Source organism: Astatotilapia calliptera, chromosome 9, assembly GCF_964374335.1.
Source record: "Astatotilapia calliptera chromosome 9, fAstCal68.1, whole genome shotgun sequence".
Taxonomy (NCBI): domain Eukaryota; kingdom Metazoa; phylum Chordata; class Actinopteri; order Cichliformes; family Cichlidae; genus Astatotilapia; species Astatotilapia calliptera.
In genome coordinates this window covers 25,602,167-25,629,811 of record NC_137430.1, presented here as the reverse complement: position 1 = coordinate 25,629,811, position 27,645 = coordinate 25,602,167, and the positions used below count along the sequence as shown (strand labels likewise).

The 27,645-nt window shown below is 39.4% G+C and overlaps 2 protein-coding genes across 3 annotated transcripts; both read right to left on the bottom strand.

Annotated features, from left to right (window-relative positions):
• Nucleotides 1-1,980: 1,980 nt before the first annotated feature.
• and1 (actinodin1) lies at nucleotides 1,981-9,702 on the bottom strand. Of its 2 annotated transcripts, none has more exons than XM_026180813.2 (7): nucleotides 9,490-9,702; nucleotides 8,950-9,030; nucleotides 6,335-6,379; nucleotides 5,828-5,973; nucleotides 4,114-4,503; nucleotides 3,486-3,692; nucleotides 1,981-3,407 (listed from the first exon to the last, which is right to left on the bottom strand). In XM_026180813.2, exons 2-7 carry the CDS (start codon nucleotides 9,020-9,022, stop codon nucleotides 2,433-2,435), a joined length of 1,836 nt encoding a protein of 611 aa, XP_026036598.1. In that variant the 5' UTR covers nucleotides 9,023-9,030; nucleotides 9,490-9,702; the 3' UTR covers nucleotides 1,981-2,432. The 2 variants fall into 2 exon arrangements, with proteins under 2 accessions (XP_026036598.1, XP_080162240.1); XM_080306114.1 differs by having other exon boundaries at nucleotides 8,950-9,024; nucleotides 9,490-9,700.
• Nucleotides 9,703-20,097: 10,395 nt separating this feature from the next.
• Nucleotides 20,098-25,408, bottom strand: otos (otospiralin). Its single transcript, XM_026179977.2, has 4 exons — nucleotides 25,021-25,408; nucleotides 24,801-24,867; nucleotides 24,321-24,344; nucleotides 20,098-20,538 (listed from the first exon to the last, which is right to left on the bottom strand). The coding sequence occupies exons 2-4, from the start codon at nucleotides 24,856-24,858 to the stop codon at nucleotides 20,351-20,353; spliced, it is 270 nt and encodes an 89-aa protein (XP_026035762.1). The 5' UTR covers nucleotides 24,859-24,867; nucleotides 25,021-25,408; the 3' UTR covers nucleotides 20,098-20,350.
• Between the last annotated feature and the right edge of the window lie 2,237 nt (nucleotides 25,409-27,645).

Below are 27,645 nucleotides of genomic sequence, written 5' to 3'. Positions count from 1 at the left end.
TTCATCTCTGTTTTTATAAAAGAAATTCTCATCATATATTCATCACAACTTGCACCGTATCCCCTGATTTTTATTACCTAATTAAAACAAAACAAATCCTGCATACCCTTTGTCCTTTTGTTTGCAACTGAATGGTTTTCAGCTGAACTTTGAGGCCTACAAGAGCTTCACTCCAATCTGCTGAAGGCATGTGGCGTTAATGTGTTTGACGGCTCCTGGATCAATGAAAGTCGGGCCTCTCACCCTCCTCTTGCTGTGTCTTTTGGAGCTAACTGAGAGATCCAGCATGGAAAACAATGGAGTCACAGTTTGGATAAGAGTAGAGCAGAAGAAACCTCAAATTCAAAAAAAAGAAGAAAGCATCAGTCCTCACTTAGAGGAAGCGCAAGTAGTGACTGACTCGACCAACATAAAAATAATCTAGGTTAGGACATACGAATAAGTAAATTTAGGAAAGTGATTACAGTTGTTTTGACACTGCACGCACAGCACTGGAAACTACAGCAAGTTGAATGACAGTTGCGATTGTTTAGTGTGAATCATGCAGTTCTTTCCTGCATGACTGTAACACTGCTGGAAGTGTAGTACAGCTCTGTCTCCTTGTGCCTTCATTTACAACAACAGTTCACACTCCAGCGTGAGTGTTCATATGCTCAGGCACTCTGGCACGGCCGCACGCACTCAGTGTCAGGTCGCTCAGTCATCTGATGGTTTCTACCACACCGGCCACCATGAGTGCTTACCGGGGGTTCTAGCATGCTGCTGCATAAATAGGAGAGACTGATTAAACAATGTGCCACAGCTGTGCCACTCAGTCTCTGATTGGCACTGAGCTCTGAATCTCCTGTTCCACCTCTACTCCCCACAGCTGAGCCAAAACCACACCCCACCACCACAGCAATAGCAAAACCACATTTTTGAGAAAACTAACAAGCACATTCCTAAAAGAAATTCTGTTTCGTGGAACAGCTGAACTCTTTTTTTCTCCTTCACAGCAGGCGTTGGGCCCCGAACATTTGGTGTACACCGTGTAATATACAGTACTCACAAAGGTTTTTTGGTTTTTAAAGGAAGACTATTAAAATCCCATGTGAGTGTTTCTCAAAAAGCAATGAGATGCATGAATTTATGTTAATGGTAAACACTCGTTCGTAGTATTTTCTACTTGACTGAGGCATTCAAACTGCTTTATACAACAGTCCTCATTCAAGCATTTGTTTTTCTTCTTTCTGCTTCACATTCACAGTCCAATAAACAATTCAGAAAAAAACCTGAGGGTTGCACGCTAACGATACTTTACTTTGGCATGCAGACTGGGACAGCCAGGGACTAAACCACCAACCTTCCAATTAGTGGATGACGTGCGCTACCTCCTGAGCTACAGCCACCCCTGTGTGTTAATGAGACAGAGAAAGGGAATAATTGACAAAAGAAATTTACACTTTTTGCATTTACTTCAGGGCATCAGTAGAAATAATAATAATTTTACACTAAATGATAAACCCTATAGTCTGTGTAAGTGAAGTATATTTAAAGTTTTGTACACGGTATGTGAGTGCAAATTGTCATTTGAGTAAAGCCTGCTAATCTGTCCAGTGTTTATTCAAATGGTAACCCTGGACCAGAATATATATTTCTGTTCAGAAGACTTCAAGATTTTGGCAGACAGCGTGCAATACCCAAGAAATGCTTGATTCTAATTAAAGTTTGCTTTTATTTATTTTGGACATATAATACAAGTCGGGATTTTTTTTCCCCCCCTTTGCATTCATTCAAAAGAAATGAAAAACCAAAAATCAGTGGATGCTTATATTTCTTAAAACTCTACTTCAGCTTTTATATCATAGATGTAACCCCCAAATACCCATATTATGTTTTTTTCTTTCTGAGTGGATCCATTTGTTCCAGATTATAGTAGCTAGTCAGTATGTCATGGTGCAGTAAAATGCAAAAAAAAAAAAAAAAATCAAAGCCAACAAACATATTTCTGTATTTTTTATTAGAACAATTAAAATGAAAAAAATGACAATCCATCTGTGTCAAAAAGCAATAAACAATATTTCATTTTAAAAATAATGCACAGATACAGAAGCAAAGCTGAGAGCTGCGAGGTCATTACACACTTGAAAGCACAGAGGAGAGTTTAAGGTAGAAAGTAAAAAGCAATAAATCAAAGCATCAGGCCTGAAGCAACTAAAGTTATAAGAAGGCGTTCCAGGAAAGTTTTTAGCAGGCTCCCAAAGCAAGAAGCTGTGTTTGGGATGTACATGCATGTACTTGCTCTCTGGGTCCATCAAATTCACCTGTGTCCCACCTCTGGTCCAGATAGAACTGGTTTCTCGGGGCATGAGGCGTTCAAGGGCTGAACTACAGGAACGCATTGGGACTGTGCATTCATGTCCATCTGCATGCTTTTGTGCGTGTTAGCCTGTTTACTTCTTGTGGTAGTTGTCTGCATAAGCTCTGTGATCCTCCTGCCCGGGATACTGGTCTCCATAGCGCCTCAGTATGTCCTGGAGGCTGGGCATGCCTTGTGAGAGAGGCTGGTAGGGTGTGTGAGATTCCTCCTGGCCGCTCTGGTAGGGCTCTGCTTCATACTGGTCCTGATTAACCTGCTCTCTCTCGGCTGCCGTCTGGCTGTGGTCCTCTGCAGCATGACGTTCAGGCTGGCTTTGAGGCTGCTCGGTCTCATAGCGACGCAGGCGGCAGTCACGGTCATACTCGGGGTCACAGTGTGGGTTTACAGGCTCCAGGACGCCGTTGCGGGTGCCGTCAGAATTCAGGTGGGGCTCATAGGCCTCAGCAGGGTAAGGGATGCGACGTTGAACTCCAGAGCGAGGTGCGCTGGGCTTCACGGGATAGCATTCACGGTCATAGCCAATGAAACAGTCGTAGCCCTCCTTGGTTTTGCCTGGGGGACCCAGAGGGTGGCGTTCCTCCTGGGCAGGTTCCTCATAACTGGGATAGGAATAAGGGTGCTGCTGCCTGGGGGAGGGAGGGGTGTGCAGGTGCATAGCGCCTGCTGCATCACGCATAGTAGAGTAAGGATCGTTGGAGTTTGACTCAGAAGCAGCCCCCATACGTGGAGCATATGGGTCATTAGTGTGAGCTTGGGCCATGTATTGGCGCAGTACAGCAAAGAGATCAGTAGCTGGAGGAGAAGTTGGGGCACTGGCCTGGCGATACATAGCATAAGGATCAGTGACTCTGTTAACATTAGAATAAGAATCCCTATACATGGAATAGGGGTCATACTGCTCAGCAGGAGGGGCAGCACGGATGGCAGCGGCCTGATCTCTCTCGTTACTTTTGTATGATTCTGGAGAAGTGGAAAATCTGGTGGCGGTAAGAGGGTTGCAACCGTCTTCAAAAAGAGGATTGCAGGATCCTGGTGCAGCTTGGGGAGCCTGGAGGGATAGAGTAAAATTAAAATACAGTAATGCAGAAAGCTGTTGAAGGAAATTAGTATGACGAATAAGACCTACCGTACTGGAGGCAGAATAGGCATTCATGTAGAGACCAGCAGGAGCTTTCTGTAACATTTTGCAGGCAGGATCTTTCTTGGGGTCACAGCCAAGGTGGGCATATGATGGACGGGACCCACCAGAATACCCATAAGCAGCTTTCAGATGGTACTGCAGACACTCCACATCATCAGAGCCACAGATCCGCAGCAACTCTACCTTCTGCTCCTGAAGCACGAGAAACAAGGATCCATATTATGAGATGGGTGCAAATTTTTTCTCATCGAAAACATTTGTAAGCAATTAAATTATTGCTCCTGCTGAATGCATCCATCTTGGGCAACAATTATAGATATAGGTTTGCAAATCTTACCCATGGGAGCTTTCAGATGCACCACTGCCCAGCAGTCTAAGGTTCTATTATCTAATAATAACATAAGTTTTAACAAGAACTCTAAATTCTAAATAAAGAACTCTAAAAATTCTCTAAATTACCTTAAATTTAAACAATAATCAGTTTTTCAGTTGTAAACAGTTTGAAAAATTGTGATATTTTGTATGCCATGATACAAAACGTGCAATGAATAATTAATTAATTAAAATACAGTAAATATACATGTATACTATGCACAAAAAATACATAGCATACCATGGTCAGGAAAGGCATCGTGGACGGCGAGTAGTAATAGTACCCTGACTGAGGGTCCTTGGCTGGAGCAGGAGAGTGGACGTACTGAGGAGCAGGGGTGGCAGCCGGGAGCACCAATGGCTTGTAAGGGCTCTTTCCCTGGACTAAAGCCATGTACATGCAGTAGGGGTCCTTGGTGGGGTCACAGGTTTTTACTGGGGCAGGTTTGGGGGGTTCCGCTTTAGGACTGGCCCTGCTGGTGTAGGAAGCCACGCAGTTGGGGTCTTCAGTATCGGAGCAGGATTTATAAACATCTCCCAGGTGTCTCAAGTAGGCCTTGTAGGAGCGACGCCCCTCAGCACGGTTCTTGTTCTGGAGGTAGGCGAGGAAGATGCGATCCATCTCCTGAATCTGAAGGGAGTAAGGGTTTATTGTTTTTTCACTGATCGGATGACATGTAACATCAATAAAAGTAAAAGGCTTCTCAGAGAACCACCACTCTCTGAACATCCAGTTTTACAGGGAGGCGCTCAGAAAGAAACTATCTCTGGCCGAAATGATAAACTCTGTGTGGTCAACATTTGTACTCTGGCAATTTTAATTATGGTTTTTTAATATAAGAGTATGAGACTGTAAAACAGCAGTAATAACCGGCTTCTTCCTATTCATAAACACGATTGTCCTCCTAGCCTCTGTTTTTGAAAACTGGTGCTATCAAGGAAGTAACTGACCAATCAGCATGCATTAGCAGAACGCTAGCTTTTTGTTGGTAACCCTGTTTTATTGATTATAATGTTGACATGTAAGAGAAATGTAATTTTTGTTTGTTTCTTTTGTTTTATTGTGTTTTGTAGCAGGTGTGAATCTTTAGTTTAGCTGTTTAGGTGAACTGAACCTTCTGGTGAAAGAAGCTGGACAGGCCTCTGTAGATCTGGTGCCTGCTGCAGAGTCCTTTGAAAGGACATTTGGTTGTGTGTGTTTAATTCCTGTTTGATAAAACTCACTCCGTCAACTTTTCCCAGCAGAAATTCACGCAACTTTTCAAACTACTCCTGATTTTACTGGCTCATTAACTTTATATGTGAGAGTTGTTAGTGATATATTCAGGTTTAGGATGATAATAATATTTGCGACTTCTTAGTGACTCCACTCATTTTTCCTGAATCCAAATTCCGAGTCCTTCCTTGCCCCCTTGTCATGTCTAAAAAACAAGGGCAGCAACAATAAATCAAAGCAGTGAAGCTGAAAGGAACCAAAAACTGTGCTAAAAGGTGCTAAAACAGTAGAGATCAGATTTAATTTATGGTTTGGTCACTGCAAAAGACTCAAGTAATACCTATAATACCTCACATTTGATACATACAGTTTTTGTGAGTTATGGCAACTTCTACATCATCAACATGATTATTTCCCCCACAAAAAACCTAAATAAACTGCACAACACATTTTTAAGCAATACATTGCAAAATAAATGCCAGATTTGGCAAATACAATACAAATAAGTTGGCATGTACATTAATATATTAAAAATCCATTTTAATTATTTCATGGTTCAGGCTTTAAAGGGTTAATATAAAAGCATTAATTAGAGCAGCTTTAAATATAAGAGAACCAATCATCTCATTAACAACTTGTCAATACTAAAGAGTTTTGTTTCATATTGAATAGCTGAAGTGTTACATGGAAACTTTCATTTCATGACACCGTTAATGTCGAAAACAAAGCGTTCACTCACTGCCTCCTGGTTGCCGTTGTCAGTAAAGTACTTGTACCATGCCCAGAAGTCAGAGTGCTGTTTGTACCAGCTGATGTTCCTGCGGTTGCGGATCAGCCTCCTGTGTGCTGCTGCAGCAGCCGCCTTCTCCTGGATGCTTTCCCCCGCTGAGGGCAGGAGATGAGGGGAAAAAGCAAAGACACGGCTGATCCAAAGGCTTCCACGCTGACATCATATTCAAGGACTTTCTAGTGACTTTTAAAGTTTCCAACAAAACATTCAAGGACTCAAACCCCTTTTTTTTGTATTCGCTAGAAAACGGCTTCCATCTCACATTAGCTCTCAATCACAGGGTCAAGAGTTGAAGCTACACAGAAGCCAGGTGAGGTGGAAGTCATAAATCTGTGTTTACTTTCCAATCACAAACCTCTTCCATGGACAAACTTTTCAAAAACTCGGTCACCGTGCACTCTTTAGAAACAAACACACATGTTGAAGTATCTTTAAAGGTAAAAACCACATACTTACCATCTCCTCTGGGCTTTTGCACAATTGGTCCAGCAGACAAGAATGCTGCAAACAGAGAAAAGCAAAAACAGATGTTGCTGAAGTCAAAATTGCTGATTCTTTCTAATCTAATTTGTCTGTAATATCCAAGCGATAACATGACATTAAACCTCAAATGCTTACGGGCTGATAGTTTTCATTAAATAGGGCTGGGGTAATTGGCACTGCCTGAAGCACTGGTTACTGCAGTTCTTTGTAGATTTTTATAGGGGTGCTTGTAACACGAAGCCCCACGCTGTGCTTTCAAAGGGCCGTGTGTATCTGTATGCACATACATGCACACGTGTGCACAGTTTGAAGTCGAAGGAACAGCAGATTCAGATTCAGCTCTGCTCCGGGTTCCTTTCATCTCCGCAGGGAGAAGGTGTTAGTCCCTCACAGAAGGGGAGGAAGAGGAGAAGGAGGAAGAAGAAGAGAGGAACAGATGACAGCCTTAAAAAGATCCACAGGGGATAAATTAGGGTTACGTGCCGTGTGTTTTAAGTGGAAAAAAACATTAATCTCTTGATTTTTCTTCTTCTTTTCTTCTTTTTTAATGTTGGGATTGGAAGAATGGATATGCACTGTCACCTGTGAGGTTAAACTAAAGGTATGGATCCTAAAGTTAAAGGAGAAGGTGGGAAGGTGACCCATGGTGATGTTTAGGAGGAGGAGGAGGAGGAGGAGGGTGGGCTGAATGATGCTGCCTCAGTATATCCACTCTATTTCTCTCTTTCTTTCTTTTAACAAGCCTGTAAAAAATGGCAGGCACATCTGGAAACAGCAGCACTTTAAGAGGGCATAGAGGAGGTGATGCTGACAGGTAATAATTTTTTTACTGATCAAAGTAACTCCTCCTCTTCCTCGTTACTGTATTTTTTCCCCTTTATCCATCAGGGAGCGTAACTTTGAAAACCAATTTTAAAAGAAAGCATGTCAATCAAGAAGAGAGAGAACTGGAAACAGGTGGTAGGGGAACAAACTGTCTCCATGTTGCAACATCGCCGGTGATATATGAGCATCACAGGCATGTTATAGAGCCGCGTGATGATATATGTGAAACCCAGTTCTCATGAACTCATCAGATGTACTGCAACTAAACTTTAGCTTTAACAAACTGAACCTTGAAATGAAGCAATAGCTCAAGGCAAATGCATTTTAAGGAGGCTCGAACAATCAAAGGAAAGTTGGAAAAATAAGCTGCTAAACTGATCCACAAAATCAAAAATGTTGTAAGTCTAAAAGCTAGATCCTCTGGCTCTGAATAGCTTTATTAGTATCACACTGATCTATAGCCAGCTGTGTGTTTTTTAATGGTTTAAAATAACTGCATGTCAACCTAAATGCAAAAGGTAAAAGCTCTGATTCATGAATATTTAATTTTTTTAAAAACAGACAAAGAAAGAAAGTCACTCATCACTGCTGTGTCCCTGCTAACATTAAGAAATAATGGCTGACATTCGTCATCAATGTGGACTTGAATGACTCATTCTTACCCACAGTAAAGTCTACCCTTCACCTCACGATTTACTCTTCAATCATTCAGTTTTTCAACTCGTAAAACTGGAAACATGCTTTTATGTCATCATTGTTCTTTTGTTCTACCCATCAGTCGGGACATGAATGGACTCTTATTTGCTCAAGGACTGTATTTAAGAACAGACTTGCAGTGCGAGAAGTGAGCATTCACCGGAAACTGCAGTCTTTCAGGGATGTTTTTTCACTTTAAATGGCAGCATCTCAGCACTGAAGACTTTTGGGGAGTGTGCTTATCTTTCAGAGTATCCACGTGTCATAGAGGCACCGTGTTTTACAGGTAACTTTGCTTTAAAGTGGAGCTAGAAAAGTAGTTGAAAGTTGCTGAAGCCTGTTTGAATAAGATGAGTTTAGACAGATTTTTAATTAGTTATAGCTTTGTATACACTGAAGTATTAGATAAGAGTGTAAGATATTAATAAATTTTGTTCTGATGAAAGATACGATGGGTTGCTGGTTTTGGAGTGTGAGGTTTTAGTGCTTTTGTGCCTTTAATACAATTTCAAAGTGATTATCTTTAGGTTTGGGGTTGCATCTAAGATATCTGATGACATTATCTCAGACTTTGTTGGAGGCACTTAGAAACAAAACCCTCAAGTTTGATTAAGAAAATATTTGTTGCAGACCTACCAAAAACCCAAGCAATGTATATAATATAAATAAAAGAAAAAGCTCCATCTTTTCACCACTAACACATTTTCATTTGAGATCCTAACACTGTCACCGAGCTTGGAATGCACCCATAAAGCAGACTAACCTCCAAACTCTTGGAGATCTTGGAGCTTTGCTGTCTTGCAAATATTTTTTAATAATTCTTTAATTTATTGGGCTCCTAATTGTGCATCTTCTGATTGTGTTATTGTGATTGTTTCTTCCAATAGAGATTTCAATCTGCAGTATTATAGAATATGAATATATTTACACTGTGAGATTACTAATCAACATTATAATTTAGCTACCTGTCATCATTTCCATAATTCGCTATAATATAATGTATAGCTGACAATCTGGCCTTGTTATCTGACGCCGTCTGTAATGTCCCATGTCTGCTGGGTACTCACCAGGCAGCAGCATCACAGCCAGCACAATGGTGATCAACACACCGGAGAAACTGGTCCGTCTTCTTTCAGCCATGACTGGACCTCAACAAAAACACAATCTTGAAAACCACTGTCACTTTGATCCTTTCTGTGCCTGTACCTGTTTGACACTTCACATGATGCAAAATCCTTTTTTTCACATATACTTTGATCACTGGCTCCAAAAATATGGTCCAACCAGCCATAGTAGTAACATTTTAGCCACGAGTCACTATTTTTCTCACAAAGATGCATTTTAAAGCTCAAAAATAGCTTTACAAAACTTTTAAAGCTCTATCAAAAGCCTCAACAGTTGGAGAAGTGACCTCTGCCTGTGGCTTGGAATTGAACTCTTGAAACAAACATGTTGCCACAACGGCTCCTGGCTGGGTTCAACCTACTGGTTTGTCATAGTAAAACAGAACCAGGTGTTTTTCAGCAGAATTTCAGCAGAATTTTAAGCCTCGGAAAATACCTGATTCTACCAAAAGTAAACACAGACTGCACTGTTTGGTCTCTTACCTGCGGTTGTTTGACTTCAGAGTTTCCTTCCAGAGGATCCAAAGTGGACTCGGATGAAGCTCAGTCCACCAGGTGTGTACGTGGGAGGTGTTTGTGTGTGTGTTAGGGACTCCTTGCCTGCCCTGCAGCTCTTCTTACAGACTGATCTGACAAAAGGATCCAGCAACGTTTTAAAGTGAGCCCATCATCTCTGACACGCACTAAAAAAGGCTCAGCATGATTACCTGAGGGGGGTCAAGGGCCACCCCAAGAAGATGCCTGATTGGCTGAAACTTTCAGCCAATTGGAGGCACTGTAATTAAAGACAGAAAAGCAGAGACGGTGGGAGAGCTCTGAGTAAAGATGAAGACGTGGAGTATTGGGTGAAAAGAAGAAACCTCAAGTTGTTAATTTAAGATACTTCACGGTTGATTGTTTAATTATATTAAATGTAAGAAATCACATCTGTTTCAGAGATGCAACAATAACTCATGTAAAGTAAAATAAAGACCACAGAGGAGGCAGAGGAAAGACACAGGGCTGTAAAATAAAGGGGCGTTGAGGTGCCACATAAGCACTTCTCAGAGACCTCAATGAGGGCCAAACCACAGCTTCTGTCTGAACACACACAACATGCAAGCACAGCTGGTCCACACATGAGGAATTTGATAATCTACAGTTTCCTCCTGAGTTTAACTGTGTTCAGGCATGCCAGCCACGTAAGACACACACAGGTACACAAACACACACACACACAATGATTTTAGTAGAAAAACGATGTATCTGAGATATATGATGCAATATCACCACATCTGACTATATAAGCCTATAATTCATTTAGGCCATTCAGTAATGTTATCAGGTTTATGTCCAGAATAGCTGCAGGGGTTTTTTATTGTTTTTGGTTCTTTTACTGAAAATATTTTTGACACTAAATGTAATTTAATTTAAAACAAATATGACTTTTAAGAGAAAATCAGTTTTAAACATTGTCTTATTCCAGAGAGAGAATATGTTTAACATTTATGGAAGTATAAGATTTTGAACACGGTGCTTAAATGACCGATTGTGAAATAGCTAAAGACTGAACTACAGTTGGAGGATTTTGAATAGCTTGAGGTGTTTTAGTTTGGTCACCATTAGAGAAAACTGCAAGTCCTTGTAGAGCAAAAGGAAGAGGCCTGCTCTTCTTTACAGCGTTGCTTCATTTTGGTTTGAGATCTGGAGTTTGACTGGACCATTGCAACACTTTTTCTTTTTTCCAAACATTCTGATGGAGATTTGCTTCTGTGCTTGGATCATTGCCCCATTGCATGGCCTAAATTGGGCCAAATGTTAGTTGTCAGACTTGTGGCCTTACTTCTGACTCTAGAACTCTTTGATATACAGAGAATTTCACCATCAGCCTAATGGGTTTAAGTTGTCCAGGTCCTTTGCCTGCAAAACAAACCCAAATCATTAGCCAACCAAAGTGCTTAACAGCTCGTATGAGGTGTTAGTGCATAACATCTCCAATGTAGTTTTGCCTGTGCAAACGGCATTGTTCCAGACTTTAAGGTTTGTTCCACTGAATTTTTGCAAACCTAAGCTGTGCTGCCATAAACAATACTTGTTCAGTCTTTATCTTACTGCACTGTCATGAAGTTTAACATTTAAAATTCTAACTGAGGCCTGCGTAGTCTGAGATGGAGCTCTTGGGTTTCTCTGAGCATTGCATTGTCTGCTGGAATGTGTACTCCTGGGAAGATTGTGACACTGACACACACCTGAATGCAAAATTTCTGATTTAAAGATGTGGTAAAGGGATAAGTGATTTATAAAGTGCATTTGATTAGCAGCACTTGGATGCTTAGTACCCTCTTAACTTTTAAAGCTGTAAGGATCAAGCTAGTTTTTCGCAGGCCTACATAGAGCCCACGTCACTGTATGTGTCAAAAATACCACTGCGCTTCAACTGGTAATGTAACTACTCATTACAAATGTTATTTTATTGACAGTATCACCTGTGTAATTGTCCTTTTACAATAAAACACTAAATCTTACACATGCATTTACTGTATATCTCATTTATCTGCTATGCAGAAGAGCTTTCTTTTAGTAACCTTAGTGTTTGACCTGATTGGTTTTAATCTGGCGTTAAATTGTAAAATGTTTCCCATAGCAAGTTTTCCACTTGATGACCTGCTGTAGTTTGGAACTTTCCATAATCCGAGGCCTATACTAAATACAAAATCTGCCTTTAGTAAAGTAAAATTAAACTTTTTATGAAGCATTAGGTAAATACTCTTGACAGCATGCTACTTGTAAAATATAACATACAAACTTCATTATTTTCTTTATCCTGTACAGAATGTAAATCTTTCCATCCACCTGTTTTTAAAGCCTCACTACAGATTTTCAGTTTCATTAAGATTTGGAGTTTTCCTGGCCATGAATCCAAACTCTGATCTTGTGCAATTAAGTTATTGCTTTGTCTTGAGACATGTTGCTCAATCATGCTGGAAAATTCACAAATTGTCACCAAAGTACTTGGAAGAAGTTGGTTTTAGTATAGTCGGCCATTAAAAAGAGGGTGGACGAGGAGAAACATCTTTTTTCCATTTTCTCTGTTTACAGTACTTTGCTGTTCCTGCATAGTCATACCTTAATTATTGCACACTGGCTTTTTATTTCTTTCATGTTTATTTGTTCTGGAGTTTTTGGTTTTTTTTAGCATTTCCACATTTTTCCAGCCCTATTCCTGTCCCATCATGCTCCCGCTGATCATTGAGTGATCACGTTAACACATATGTAATTACGTCTGCTAACAGGTGGTTCTCAGGAGAAACAAGCCTACAATCCAGGCAGGAGCAGATTCAAACAAGACGACACCAAAACCATACTCATAATTTTCTCTTCAGCAGGAATGTAAGAGATTCTCAGAATTCAGACACCTGGTTCACCACCACTTTTTTTGTAAAAACAAAAAGGTTTTATTTCAATATTCGGCTGAGTGATTTACATGAGGGAAACTGTACAAATAAGAGACTTGTAGAGAGAATGGGGCAATTTCTTCATTCCTTTTATGTACATGTTCAGCAGCTCAAACAGGTGTCATCACTGCAGGTCATCGTCATCAAACAGATCCTCAAAATCTGCAAAAAGAAACAGGAGAACAAAGACAAGGAAAGAATTACAGAGTTTAAATCTACTTTATATATTGATCACAATTCATGCTGCTCTGTAGATACTTAATTTTTTTTTTAATGCACCACCAACACAACACATACGTAAATATATAATTATCTTATACCCCAGTGACGCAGACCTACACACTGGTTGGTGACTGCCTGGCAAACACTGGTTGTTAAGAAAAAAAAAAAATAGGTATTCACCAACAAGTTGATGAGCAGTTCCACAGAAGATGCTGACATATCTGCAAACACTTGCCAATTACCCACTAAGCAGTAATTGATCTGTGAGTGTGAGCAAAAAGTCTGAGTTCAAAGCAAAATTTATGTCTTCTGAAAAGAGTCGATTTCACTGACTGCTCTCTAGGTCTGTGTAACTGTGGCCTTAAAAAGACAAGGAAAACTCTTATTTACATATCTGTTCACACAACGAGGTAATAAAGTTATATGACTGGTCTGAGCATCACAGGTGGAAACATTTAATTTTTCGTGATTTCTATTTTATTATCTTGGGACATGAGTGTTGGGTAGATGGAAACCACTTAAATATACTTGGAACCCCAGAAGGAAGAGGAACAAATATGGATTGGCCAATGGATTGTTTTATTAATTAATGACATAATGGAAAAAAACAAAAAAAACAAGTTAATGACAAAATTTGTTAGTTGCAACCCTAGAGGTTAAAAATAAATAACAATACTACTAAAAAGCCAGTATTTTCACATCTGGAGAACGCATGGTGTCTAAACCACTACAGATGACTTCATTAGAAGACATTATGAGGTTCTTCTGAGACTTTTCCCCCACTTTGACAAAACTCTAACAGGCCAGTTAGCAAACTTAACAGTCTGACTGGTGTGAAAATTACTCATCACCAGAGGATCTAACTGGCTCTGACAGCTCGATATTAAAAGGTTAAAATAGCACACAAGTGATTTCTCATCCAGGGTCAATAACTGGAATTTTAACAAGACATTTAGGGAACAAAACGAGGCAGTATGTTCGCTCTAGTGTTGCCATGTGCCACTACTACTGGCCAGAAGGAGAAAGTCACCAGAAACTTATCAAGTGAATGGGGGACTGTCTATTAATATCAGTTACATTCCCTCTAATCAAGGTGGAACTTTCCTAAAACTGCCTTAGATGTGACACTATTTTACACATACATTAAGATGCAAATGCACAAATTTGAACCTGCTTACATAAGCATGAATCAAGCATTTCTTCCTTAAGTGATGAATTTTCAGTTATGACAATTATTACCATTATCCGTCTCTCTCAGTGCTCATACTGCCGCATACTAACTGCTCTTGGATGCAAAGCTGTGAGGTTTTGTTTGGTGTAAACTAGGGATGGACCGATCCGATATTACGTATTGGTCCGATACTGACCTAAATTACTGGATCGGATATTGGAGAGAAATAAAAAATGTAATCCGATCCATTAAATATCACACATAACTCAGCTCATCACCTTAGCACGTCGGACCAGTATGCGTTACTTGATAGAGCGGCTGTGGCATGCGACACCTGTCGGCGGTCTGGTTGAGCATTTGGAGCCTCGCTACCAAACCGGCATTTCATCTCTGAGAAAGTTATTCCCGCGAGAAGTAAAGCAAATGTGTAAGTTCATCTCTGAATGTTTGTAAAGCATTACCACGTTAAGTTTAACAACCGATATATGGAGCGACTGCCTCTTCTCTCTCCCTCCCTCCCTCTCCTGCTGCTACTTCAATCATGAAACTGATCAATGATCAGCTGATCGGCTTTTCTGTTGCGACTCCCGTCTCTCTTCTTTGTTTTTGGCCCACTTTGCACTAGAGAGAGAAAGCCAGCGGCTAAACAACAGCAGCACGTTTAAGCTTGATCAGCTGTTGTTAGAACTTATTTAATATTACTTTCTACACCAGAATCCTTTTCTACGAATCTGACGGCTGGTAACTGTGCAGGGGCGGATCTAGCAAAGTTTTGCCAGGGGGCCAGGTGGGGCATTAACAGGGAAGGGGGGCACAAAGACATACTTTTCTTTCTTATTCTCATTTAAAATGTCAAGCTTTTAATAAATAATTGTCTGAATCTTACACCCAAAGCTTTAATCTGATGTAAAATGTACTTGTACTGTGTACTATTTAATTATTGTAGAAAAATAATTTGTTTCTGTGCATATTTATTTATTTATTTTACACGTGCATTAATCAATGCAATCAACTTTAATTTAAGCATCACGAGGCAGAGGGTGGTTCCCTATTTTTGTTTTGCTTTGAGTTGGCAACCCTATTAGTTAGGTTGTTTAATATTTCTTCTAAATACTCTTTAAAATACCAGAATAGGGAGGATGGTGTAGGGTTCAAGTTTATTAGCTCAGTATTGATGAACTATGAAATATTTTGGGTGCAGCGTATTTTTTTTGCATACAGGTTTAACAGAATAGCTTTAGTGTTTTTTTTTTCTTGAGTATGAACTTATACAAAATGCAGCAAGATATTAAAAAAACAGTTTTGTTGAATAAAACATACACTATATCAGATTCATATCGGTATTGGCAGATATCCAAATTTATGATATCGGCATTGGACATAAAAAAAAGTGGTATCGTGTTATCTCTAGTCTAAACTGCACTCTGACCTTCCAAGTTTTTAAGAAATCTGCACCAACATAGTGAGACAGAAAATACCGATACAACTGTGCAACCACTTATGCCGGTCATATGTAAGAAGGTTTGCAGACTAAATTTAATTTGTCAAAATATCCAAAGGGTGGCTATGATTCGCAACAGCAGGCTTGAGAAACTGTTTGACGAAGTGAACATTCTTCAGTCTTCAGTAATGAGGGACAGTTTGCCCTCGGCTACCTGTAATGACTTTCAGTGGTGTAAAAATATGGCATAAAAGCCAAAGCTTCCTTGACACACCTCACTTTCACAATCTGTCTTCAAAAGAAAAAAAAAATCTCATGTTTCACACTGTTGCATTGACCTTATACCACACTTACAGAGCCCTGTCTCTGAAATAAACCAGCAGTTCTGCATGGTCATCCAGCTTCTATAAACAGATAGAGCCAGTATTCACTGACCATAAGAGTAAAGTGAAATCTCCAGAACAATGGCCTCATTTTTAATTAGCATGATGTGACTTGGCTCGATTTGACTCGGATATTAGGGTTTTCCATATTGGGGACAATACCTGGTACCAGGTAGAGCAGGGCAATAGGACCAAAGATATTTATCACGATATACATTTGAAAATTTGCGATAACAATATAACTGACGGTATAATTGACACTAAACAAAATACTTTACAACTCCAGCAAAGTCGTACTAAAACATTTGACAGATTTTCGAGCGCCGTGTACGACATAAAATCATTTCGAGGTCAGTAAACACAACCAGAGTTCATCCATAAGGCACACAGGATTATAAGGGGCACTGTTGATTTTCAGAAAAATCAAAGGATTGATTTTAAGTGTGCTGTATTTTCAAAAAACACGGTAATAACGACGGCCCGCTAGCATGCTCTACCAAAAATAGTGCTTTGTTGTGTATCTGACGGACAAAAGCTAAACCAGTTCCACATCACTGAAGTTGCAGCATTTTTACAAACCAATTCTGGTTCATCCGTTTCATTCAACGATCCGCTTTCGCCCTTCTCATTCTCCGTTGCCGCCTTGCTTTTTCTGCAATGTGCGTATGAAAACAAAGGCACTGTGCATGCGCGTTTTACCCATATTATTGTTGCCCAACATTATAACGGTATTACCATGAACGGTATGATATGGCCCAGTCCTAGTACCAGGTACTTTTTAATACCCAGTAGGCAGGGATTCCAAGCAGACTGAGCTAAACCAAAAATGTGACGTCAACAAACTGCACGCTACTGATTAGCCAGGGAGTGATATCACTGATTCAGTCATGTCAGTGACTCATTCACAAAAATTAAATTCAATATCCCTGGCAACAAGGAACGGTTACACACAGAGCAACACCATGGCCCAGTGACGAGGTGCAGAGACTTACAGTCAGTTTAGCACCAGAGATAACATTAACTTGATATCCTCTGTTGTTGTTGTTGTTGTTGTTGTGTTTGTGTCACGTACAAATTACATCACAGGACTTTTGAGCTACATTGCTATAATGACTTCACCCACACTGAGATGGTACCCAAATTTAATGGAAAACATCCGAAACTGACTAGAGTCAAATCAAGTCAAGCCAAACAAAGTAGGTTATAGTGAAAAAGAGGCAAAAGAGTCAACTACAACTACCTGAAAAGAGGTTCTGGCTCCAAACCAAACTTTTATGTCAAAGTGTGAACAGCAAGTTATAGCGGAGCTTAAAGGTGTTAATGCTGCAATGGGCTTCAAAATACAACGACTAAGGCCTCTATTACATATGCATAAGACGTAACATAACTGCACTCACCCTGTCACGTTTAAATGTGATCTGGGGACCTTTGCCTTCTTCAAGTCAGCACAACCCCTTCTTTAATTACAGGAAAAAACTAACAACTTTAAAAAAAGAGCTTTAAAATATGATGATATCTATAGTTTTACAATACTCTTAAGTACAGAGCTTATTAGGTAGAGGGGAACCAGTTCTAGCAGTGTTAACGACCCAGGTGATGAGTGCCGATGTGTGTGTGCAGCTGACTGGCGAGGTGTCCCGCTGAGTTTCGGTCTGACAGCAGCTATAAACTCATTTTACCATCCTCTTTCTCTCTCATTTCCCTCACGCTCTCTTTTTAACAATCAGCTCTTTTCTATCTAGGTCATGTGCTGCTGAGCCAAAAATTGTTCCACCGGCAGCCAGCACAAAACAGATTTGCTCGGTGTTTTATAGTGTGTCTTCTGCGTCTGTGTTTGCACATAAACTGGTGTTTACAGGGGAACAATGGGATTGCTGAGGGTTAATGTGAGAAGATAACGTGGTTAAAGGAAGAAAATGGGTAACAGGTTTAAGGCTTTCTCAGCCACAGCCTTTCAAATTACTGAAATAATATACTGGAACATATAGGGTTTATTTCACGTCTTTGAAAGTTTATTTGCTGACTTTTTATGTTTGTTTGAGTTGTTCATATTTACACCTTAAGTTACACTTTTAATGTATTTTAAACTTTAAATGAAGGTTTTGGAAAGGCAAAACGTCTGCTTGTCCTATTAGAAATCTAGATGTTTACCAGTTTTCTGTTATTGCCTTGAACATTAAAGAACCTTCCTCTCTGCATGCAAACACAATCTTGCTTAAACTAGGCAAATTTACAAACTGGGGACTCTTAAATGGGTTTTTACTTGTTAACATCACACGTTTTTCTATTAGATGTGATCAATAAATAGAGAAAGGAGCATGCCGTTGCTTATTTTTGGAATGTTATACCATGTGTTTTAATCACATTTGTTTGCCTCATGAGACAAATTAAGGAATCGTAGCTTAGCCGTGCCATATGAAAACAAGATTTATGTTTAATTCCAGCTCGACTCTGTAAGCCCTAACCTCATTAAATTGAATCAGTGAAGTAAATTTAATCCTCATCAAATTTAATAATTTGGGAAGAGATGCAGAAACCTGTCCCTTACCATTAAAGAAATCGGAGTGCACAGCTTTTTCATTAGCTGCCAGGTCCATGAGCAGACCGCTGCTGCCTCCTGCCTGCAAACACACAACAGTGCAACCAGTCATACCACATGAGAAAGATCTACATGTACACAAACTGCTACACTTACTGCATCACAGCAGTGTATGCTATGGAAATTTCCTCCAAAATCCACAGGTTAAAAGTTCAGGTCTTAGAATTTCAACTTACCAACTCAAACTTCTGAGAAATAAACTCAAAATTGAGAAAATAACTTGAAACTTCAGTTATTAAGTTGAAATTCTGAGATAATAACCTGAAAATTTGAATGTTGCAAATGGATGGGATTTTTTTCTTCCAAGTGAAAACAAAAGCAATTAACATTAACAATTTAGCCAGAGCTTACTTAGAGCTTTTAACTAATATCCAGCACAAAGATTTAATGTTACACAACAAAAAAATAAACACTCAATTATATTTAAAACTAAAGATAACAGGCCCAATATAAAGTGAGATAAGACAAATCTTATCTATGCCAAAGTTGTAAAATACCCTTGTTATAGCAATTAAAACTAATTAAAAACAACAACAACAATATTTTAGGACTGAAGTCTCAGCTGTCAGAGGGCAAGAGGCGGTTTATACCCAGCACAGATCACCAGACAGTCTCACTCTTACGTTAGTTTAAAATCTCCAGTTAACCTAACACACGTCTTTAGGATGTGGGAGGAAGTTGGAATAACAAGAGAGAAACTCTCCATTTAAAAAAACAAAACATATGAAAGCTGGAGCCTATCCCAGCAATCGTAGGGTGAGAGACGGGGTACACCATGGGCAGGCTGACAGTCAATAGCAGGGCTAACACATAGAAAAAGATAACTTCCTACTGACACTAATGGGCAATTTAGAATCATCAGTTAACCTAACCCCATTAACTATATGTCTGTGGACGGTGGGGGAAGCCGGAGTACCCGGGAAAGCCCACGCAAACACGGGGTTAACATGAAAACTCCACACAGAAAGATGGTGAACTCAAAATCAGACTTCTTGCTGAGGCAACAGCATAGACATGCACGCATTTAACGGGATGAGCTGAGGTGTTCCTATCAAGAATACTGAATAACCCAAAATGTAACGTATTAACGCAGTTAAATGTAAAAAAACAACAACAACCCCAAAACAAAAACAAAAAACAAACAAGCTAGGCGATTATATTAATCGCTTCCGTTTCATGTCATTTTAAACATATGGAGCTAGTTAGCGTTAGCACATCTAGACGCCGGTTAATTTAAAGCTCTAAATCTGAGAACCTACCTCGTCCAGGTCCACATAGGGACCAGCTCCTTCAGGAAACATTTCATCCACTGCAGGCTTCATGTTATTCTAAAAGCAGTTCCGCCGCAATTAGGTCAAACGGTGCGTTTGCGTTAGCAGTTATCGAGGCTTAAGTGGTGGTAAACAGAACAACCGTGTGCAACACTAATTCATGCCCGGTTTTCGCTGCTGACTAGCCGCTTTCGGTCCGCCCTCAGAAAAATATGGGTGATTATAATATTCCTCAATATGACCACGCGCAAAGCACGTTAAATCATTTCTAATAAATTAATAGATCAAATTAAAGTTCAAGTCTTTAAAGTTAAAACGGTAAGTGCGGTTTGCTCCATTTAAGTCCTGTTTTGACAGCCTGCAAAATATACTATAAATAGTGATCGCAAATTTTGAGTATTTTTGTAAGCCTCTTGTTAAAGCAAAAATGGCAACAACAATAATAACAAATAAATAGATAATAATAACAATAATAATAATAATAATAATAATAATAATAATAATAATAGCAATAGTATAGAGAAAATACTAGATCTCTAAAGACTAAAAGAAATCATTTCTCAGACTCCATTACATATTTGAAGAATGGTTTGTTTATTTATTTGTGGCACTTTATATGACAATAAGAGGGCTATTTATGTCTAATTCTATTGTATATACGTGACTAAGCTACTAAAAAAAAATCTGTGTTCCTTTTCACATCCCCCTTTTGTTTCATATTTATAATAATTTCCTTATTTCCCTTTAATAAACCCTCATGATAACATTTTTTTTCATGTCATGCTCTTATTACTTTTTCTCTCTTTTGGGTCTAGCACCTCTCTTAGTGTTCATGGCCTGCATTGGTCTCATATCCTAGAGTGTCTCCAATGGGATGGTGGGCGAAGAAGGCCCGGGCCATCTCATTGATGTAGTTGTAGGCACCGATGGATCTGAAGTACTCAATGTAGTTCCAGAAGTCAGAGGTGGTGTACGGCCAGTAGGGAACAGCTGGTGGTTCATCATAAGGCACTGAAAGACACATGGCATGTCAGAAAGGACAGGGTACATACAGTCTCAAACAGATGCTGTTACAGACCATAAAGTATCATGTTAGGGATTTACTGATGATATTTTGCAGTAAATATAGTTTTTGGTAGTAGTTCATATTCACACATTCAGAAAAGCACCAGGTGTTTTTAACTCCTGATATATCACAGGCACCGTTTCCCACATATGAAAGTGAAAAGAGAGGCAATGGCTATTTATTTTTCACAGAGAACAAAGTAGAGATGGACCGATCCGATATTACGTATCGGTATCGGTCCGATACTGACCTAAATTACTGGATCGGATATCGGAGAAAAATAAAAAATGTAATCCGATCCATTAAATATCACGAAAGCACCTCGCAAAACTTGCAACGCGCCGTAACTCGCCTCAGAACGTTAGCACGTAGGAGCAGTATGCATCACGTGATAGAGCGGCTGCCGCATGCGGGACCTGTCGTGGTCTGGATAGCATGTGGAGCTTCGCTAGCAACCCGGCATTTCATCTCCGACAAAGTTATCCCCGAGAGAAGTAAAGCAAGTGTGTAAGTCCATCTCTGAATGTTTGTAAAGCATTCCTGCGTTAAGCTTAACAAACGATATATGGAGCGACTGCCTCTTCCTGCTGCTACTTCAATCATGAAACTGCTTAATGATCAGCTGATCGGCTTTTCTGTCACGAGTCCCTCTCTCTTGTTTGTTTTTGGCCCACTTTGCACCAGAAAGAGGAAACCAGCGGCTGAACAACAGCAGCACGTTTAAGCTTGATCAGCTGTTGTTAGAATTTATTTAATATTACTTTCTACACCAGGATCTTTTTCTATGTAGCTGACGCTGGTAACTGTGCAGGGGCGGATCTAGCAAAGTTTAGCCAGGGAGGCCGATAGGGCATTAACAGGGAAAAGGGGGCACAAAGACATACTTTTCTTTCTTATTCTCATTTAAAATGTCGAGCTTTTGATAAATAATTATCTGACACCCAAAGTTTTAATTTGATGCAAAATGAATAGAAGTCAATTACTGTATATAGTAACTATTAAGTCTAATATATATACCCTAGTATACCCTAGGGGAGCAGCACAGCAAAGAGGGACTCATCCAGGCTGGAGAAACTGATCAGGAGGGCTAGCTCTGTGGTCGGCATGAAGCTGGACACTCTGGTGTCAGTGGCAGAGAAAAGGACATTAAAGAAACTGCTGGACATTATGAACAATGCTGGGCATCCTCTGCACACGGCCATAAACAATCAGAAGAGTCTGTTCAGTGACAGGTTGCTTCTCCCCAAGACAAGAACTAACAGACTTAAAAACTCCTTTGTCCCACACGCCATCAAACTGTTTAACTCCTCTCTGGAGGGGAAACAGGAGGACAAAGGAGGGGGGAACAACTAAGCTGTAGTGCCTCTTCACCTCACTGTACAATACCTTGTGCAATACTTTTTGTAAATAGTCAACGGTGCAATAGACTCAATACTTGAAATGTGCAATTCACTTGTATTTTTATTTTTTATTCCTATTTATTCTATTTATCCCCTTTGTATATTTTATTTATATTTGTCTCTGTATTTATATATGTGTGTGTGTGTATGTATATATATGTGTGTGTGTGTATGTATATATATATATATATATATATATATATATATATAACAATTCTGTAACTGTAACTTCGGTCGTTGCTGTGCTTTTTGGAAATCAAATTTCCCAGAGGAACCCACCCGAGGGATTAATAAAGTTCTATCTTATCTTATCTTATCTTAGTAAGCTATAGTACTTTTTCCTTTGGGAAGGTACCATCTGTGCAGTCTGCAGTTTTGTTGAGGAAAGATGTTGAATCTATTTAATATTTTAATATATTGAAAAATAATTGATTTCTGTGCATTTTTTTTTTCACACTGCATCAAATTAAGGTTGATTACGTCGATTAAGCATCATGAGGTGGCGCGTGAGGGGTGGTTCCCTATTTTTTATTTATTTATTTTTGTTGTTGCTAGGAGTTGGAACCCTATTAGTTAGGTTGCTTAATATTTACGCTAAGTACTCTTTAAAATACCAGAATAGGGAGGATGGTGTAGGTTTAAGTTTATTAGATTGATCAGTATTGCTGAACTATGAAATATTTTTTTTTGCATACAGGTATAACAGAATAGCTTTAGTGTAGTTGTTGTTTTAAACTTGAGTATGAACTTATACAAAATGCAGCAAGATATTTAAAAACAAACAGTTTTGTTGAAACACACTATATCGGATTCATATCGGTATCGGCAGATATCCAAATTTATGATATCGGTATCGGACATAAAAAAGTGGTATCGTGCCATCTCTAGAACAAAGTGAACCACAGCGCTGCACAGGCATTGCCTTTGTTGACTTATTTAACATATTCTATGGAAAATGTGGTTCTTACAATGCTTTCATTTCCACCAGGTATTTAGATTTTTGTTGCTGTCCCAACTCAATCACAGAACAATGGTATTGTATTAGGTAATCCTAAGTGTAAAAGCTTTATTTTGACAGCTAAACACTGGCAAATCATAACAACAATAGTTGCCTCATATTTTAAAGTAAAAAAAACAACAAAAAACCCTGCAACAATAGAGCAAAACCCCCAACAATCAGATGACCCCCTCTGAGCAAAAATAACAGGTGATAGTGGGAAGGGAGAACTGGTGTTTACCACTCTCAGAGAGATACAACCAACATTAGCTCATTAGAAACATCTTTATTGCATTTAAAATCATATATTTGCTCTTACTGCTAAATGCAAACGTTAATTCAGGTGTCCAGGTAGAAGCCTGTTTAAAATGAAAATTGAATGTTAGTTTGTAGAATAAATTCCTACAAGTCATGAGTTGAAGAGATTATTATAAACAAAAAAATGTGCATGTCATATCAACGCTCCTTTTAAAGGCTAAAAAGACCAAATTATTAACTAATATGATTTGTCTCTAGTATTTCTCTCTAAATAAATACCTGATCTATGCATCCTGATTTTTTTTAGCATTAAAAGTGTTCTAGTTTATTAAAGTTGCTTTAAGATTCCATTTGAAGACTGTTACCACCCCATCCACCCATTTATAAGCAAGGCTTATATCACTGTGGAGAAATTCTTTTCCTTGGTAGGGTCACAAGAGTCTCAGAGGTCACTCACCGCTGTTGGAGCCTACATGTGAGAAAATAATGACTTAGCATCTGTCATGTGAGTCAGTATTTAAGGACAAGCATAGCTGACGCGCCCTTTCTCCTTTGTATTCTTGTATTCCAACAACAGTGTGTGGGGAGGAAATTCAAATATACATGAATGGCTTTCCTTTGTGCGAATGCTCCCTGTTGACATAGTTGCTTTGAGTCGAGCTCAGTGCTATAAAAGGCTGTGGAAAAAAAACTGAATGTCTTCAAATAACCCTCATGATGAACCTGGTGTTGAGTCCACATGACTCATTTGACCAAAAGACATTGACTAATTTATGGATGCTTCCCAATATTTATTTGAAATAAAAAAAATGTAGCAGTTCATTTTCCTATTTGTAAACATTATATGCCATGTACTTGTAATGTTATCTACAGAAGAGTTGTGAAAAGTTATAGAAAACTTTTGATGCAGATATAATAATAATAATAATAATGATAGGACATATATTTCAAAGAGAATGCAGGGTTTGATTCACCGGCCGCATTTGGCTACTTCTGATGTACAGCATGTATGCAAAGTTCATTGAGCTTTTTTATATGTCTGAAGACGTCGAAAAGAAGTTTGAAAAGTTACCTCCTTCTGGGATGATCCTGGCCTCTGCAATGAGGAGATGGAGAAGGAAGGGGGGAAGGGAGAGAGGGAGAAGGGGGGGAAAAGTTAACATTTCAGGCATTCCTTGAGCACAAAGATGGGATTCAGGTCTGGAAAAGAGAGCTTTTTCCTAGGGGACTACAAATACCTGCTGCCTCCTCAAATATTATTGTTAACTATTCACACACACACACGCACAAACAGACTAAACCAGAAGGAATTCATCATGGAGACTCAGTCAGAGTCCTCTTTGTACACAAAACAAATCCTCTCCAGCAGCACTGTTACATCACATGATTTCCAGCTATTTTCACCGACATTTCTACATGTACATATATCAAACTTAGTGTTAAAACTTATTAATGTTTGCACTGCATGAATAAACTCAACTTTAGCTACAACACACCAACTCTTGAATTCAAGGGAACATATTTTCTGTGGATTAAAAAAAGAAAAACTCACCACTGAGATGACAGGCAAAGAGGCAGAAGACAATACCGAGCAACACCAGCAGCTTCATGTCGCCCTCCTAAATGAAGAAAATGCCCACCAATGCTGTAGTTTGTTTGTTTTTTTGTCTATGTTGCAAAAGTGAAATCTCTTAAACAATAAATAAAGTGAATATCTTGATATATATACTAGAAATCTTCTGAAACCAGAATCAAACTCTGCAGCTGTTTACCTGTGAATAGTCTGTGAAGCCGTGCAATGAGATGCTGCTGATCTTCTGCTGGTTCACTGAGGTCTGTGGTGTGAGGGGCTCAGTGAAGGAAGAGGCAGCCGACCTCCAAAAACACACTTAAGCAAACACACACATGCAAGCACATAACCCCGCCAGGTCTTGCCCAGATTATACTGTACCCTGTATACTCAGAGGGGAGCTGTCCTCATATTTTCACAAATATTTCTCTCAGCTGTGTACACATCGCACCTACTAAAAAAAGAAAAAGAAGAAGTAGTTTGATTTGTTTTGAATTTCAGGCTCATTTATAGCTGTTTAATTTGGGAGGAAAGTAAAAAATTGAACACAATAGCAAGTTGGTCCTTCTGGACCACCACTGCTACTGATCGAGTCTAATAGTTAATGCTGTAAAACAGTTTTACTTCTGATAAAGTAGAGCTGAGCTGAATGGCTTTTATTATTTTTAAATGATTATTCTTTGTTTATAGAAATAAACAGACAAGCATTTTTTGATAAACAGATAAACATTTTACCCCAACAAAACCTACTGCAGCAACTGTAATGTAAACTGAGGTGTAAATTCTGATTAAAACACCCAAACAAAAACTGGGAAAGAGAAAAGGCAGCATGAATGGCCACAAGTGTAAATCTCTCCTGACTCTTTTAGTAGAGCAGTAACATTTGGTTCCCCATAATAAATATTTAGTTCCCTGTATAAATAGTCAATGAACTGGTAATCTGCAAACATTTTTTTTATTTTATTTTAGTCACATTTTTAAGGATGAAGCCAAATATTTGCTGGATCCACATTCTTAAACCTGACAAATAAAATTGTCACCATTAAAATTAAATGGCATCCTCACAGCCCCACAAGCTACGCGTCTGGTGCCTTCTTCACTAATCCAGACACAATTCTCAGTCCATGTCTCAGCTGCCAGTTCAGAGTTGGCTAGTTCTGGTTGCCACTCAATCCCAGGACTGACACAGAGAAACAGGCAGGCATTCACATGCACATTCATTTATAATGTCTTTAAAGCAACATCTTTGTGATGTTTTCATGCCACAAAGAAACCCCTGCATCACTGTGCTGCAAGAATAATCTGTCGACTATATAAAAGTGATACTTCCCCCCTTTATATAAATCATGTCAGCGGTAACCCTTAAAATCTAAAAATTTATTGAAAATACTGCATTTCCCCAATCAGAGTGAATCAGAATAGAATGTTCAATATATTAATGATGGTTGTAAAGAGTACCTGTAATATACACAGAACCTTTTTTTCATCACCAAGGAAAATGATCCACTCTAGTGTCAATATGCAAACATGAAGTTCAGAGAGTAATGTACATCATGATATCATCTTTCTATCATCTCCTCTATCTTTTTTTCCTCAGTGTTGTAGTTATTTGCCTTTTAGGCACTTTTTCATGTTCTTGTCTTTGTTTTACCTGTTCCTCAACTTTCTCTACAGGGAGTGCAGAATTATTAGGCAAATGAGTATTTTGTCCACATCATCCTCTTCATGCATCTTGTCTTACTCCAAGCTGTATAGGCTCGAAAGCCTACTACCAATTAAGCATATTAGGTGATGTGCATCTCTGTAATGAGAAGGGGTGTGGTCTAATGACATCAACACCCTATATCAGGTGTGCATAATTATTAGGCAACGTCCTTTCCTTTGGCAAAATGGGTCAAAAGAAGGACTTGACGGGCTCAGAAAAGTCAAAAATAGTGAGATATCTTGCAGAGGGATGCAGCAGTCTCAAAATTGCAAAGCTTCTGAAGCGTGATCATCGAACAATCAAGCGTTTCATTCAAAATAGTCAACAGGGTCGCAAGAAGCGTGTGGAAAAACCAAGGTGCAAAATAACTGCCCATGAACTGAGAAAAGTCAAGCGTGCAGCTGCCAAGATGCCACTTGCCACCAGTTTGGCCATATTTCAGAGCTGCAACATCACTGGAGTGCCCAAAAGCACAAGGTGTGCAATACTCAGAGACATGGCCAAGGTAAGAAAGGCTGAAAGACGACCACCACTGAACAAGACACACAAGCTGAAACGTCAAGACTGGGCCAAGAAATATCTCAAGACTGGTTTTTCTAAGGTTTTATGGACTGATGAAATGAGAGTGAGTCTTGATGGGCCAGATGGATGGGCCCGTGGCTAGATTGGTAAAGGGCAGAGAGCTCCAGTCCGACTCAGACGCCAGCAAGGTGGAGGTGGAGTACTGGTTTGGGCTGGTATCATCAAAGATGAGCTTGTGGGGCCTTTTCGGGTTGAGGATGGAGTCAAGCTCAACTCCCAGTCCTACTGCCAGTTTCTGGAAGACACCTTCTTCAAGCAGTGGTACAGGAAGAAGTCTGCATTCTTCAAGAAAAACATGATTTTCATGCAGGACAATGCTCCATCACACGCGTCCAAGTACTCCACAGCGTGGCTGGCAAGAAAGGGTATAAAAGAAGAAAAACTAATGACATGGCCTCCTTGTTCACCTGATCTGAACCCCATTGAGAGCCTGTGGTCCATCATCAAATGTGAGATTTACAAGGAGGGAAAACAGTACACCTCTCTGAACAGTGTCTGGGAGGCTGTGGTTGCTGCTGCACGCAATGTTGATGGTGAACA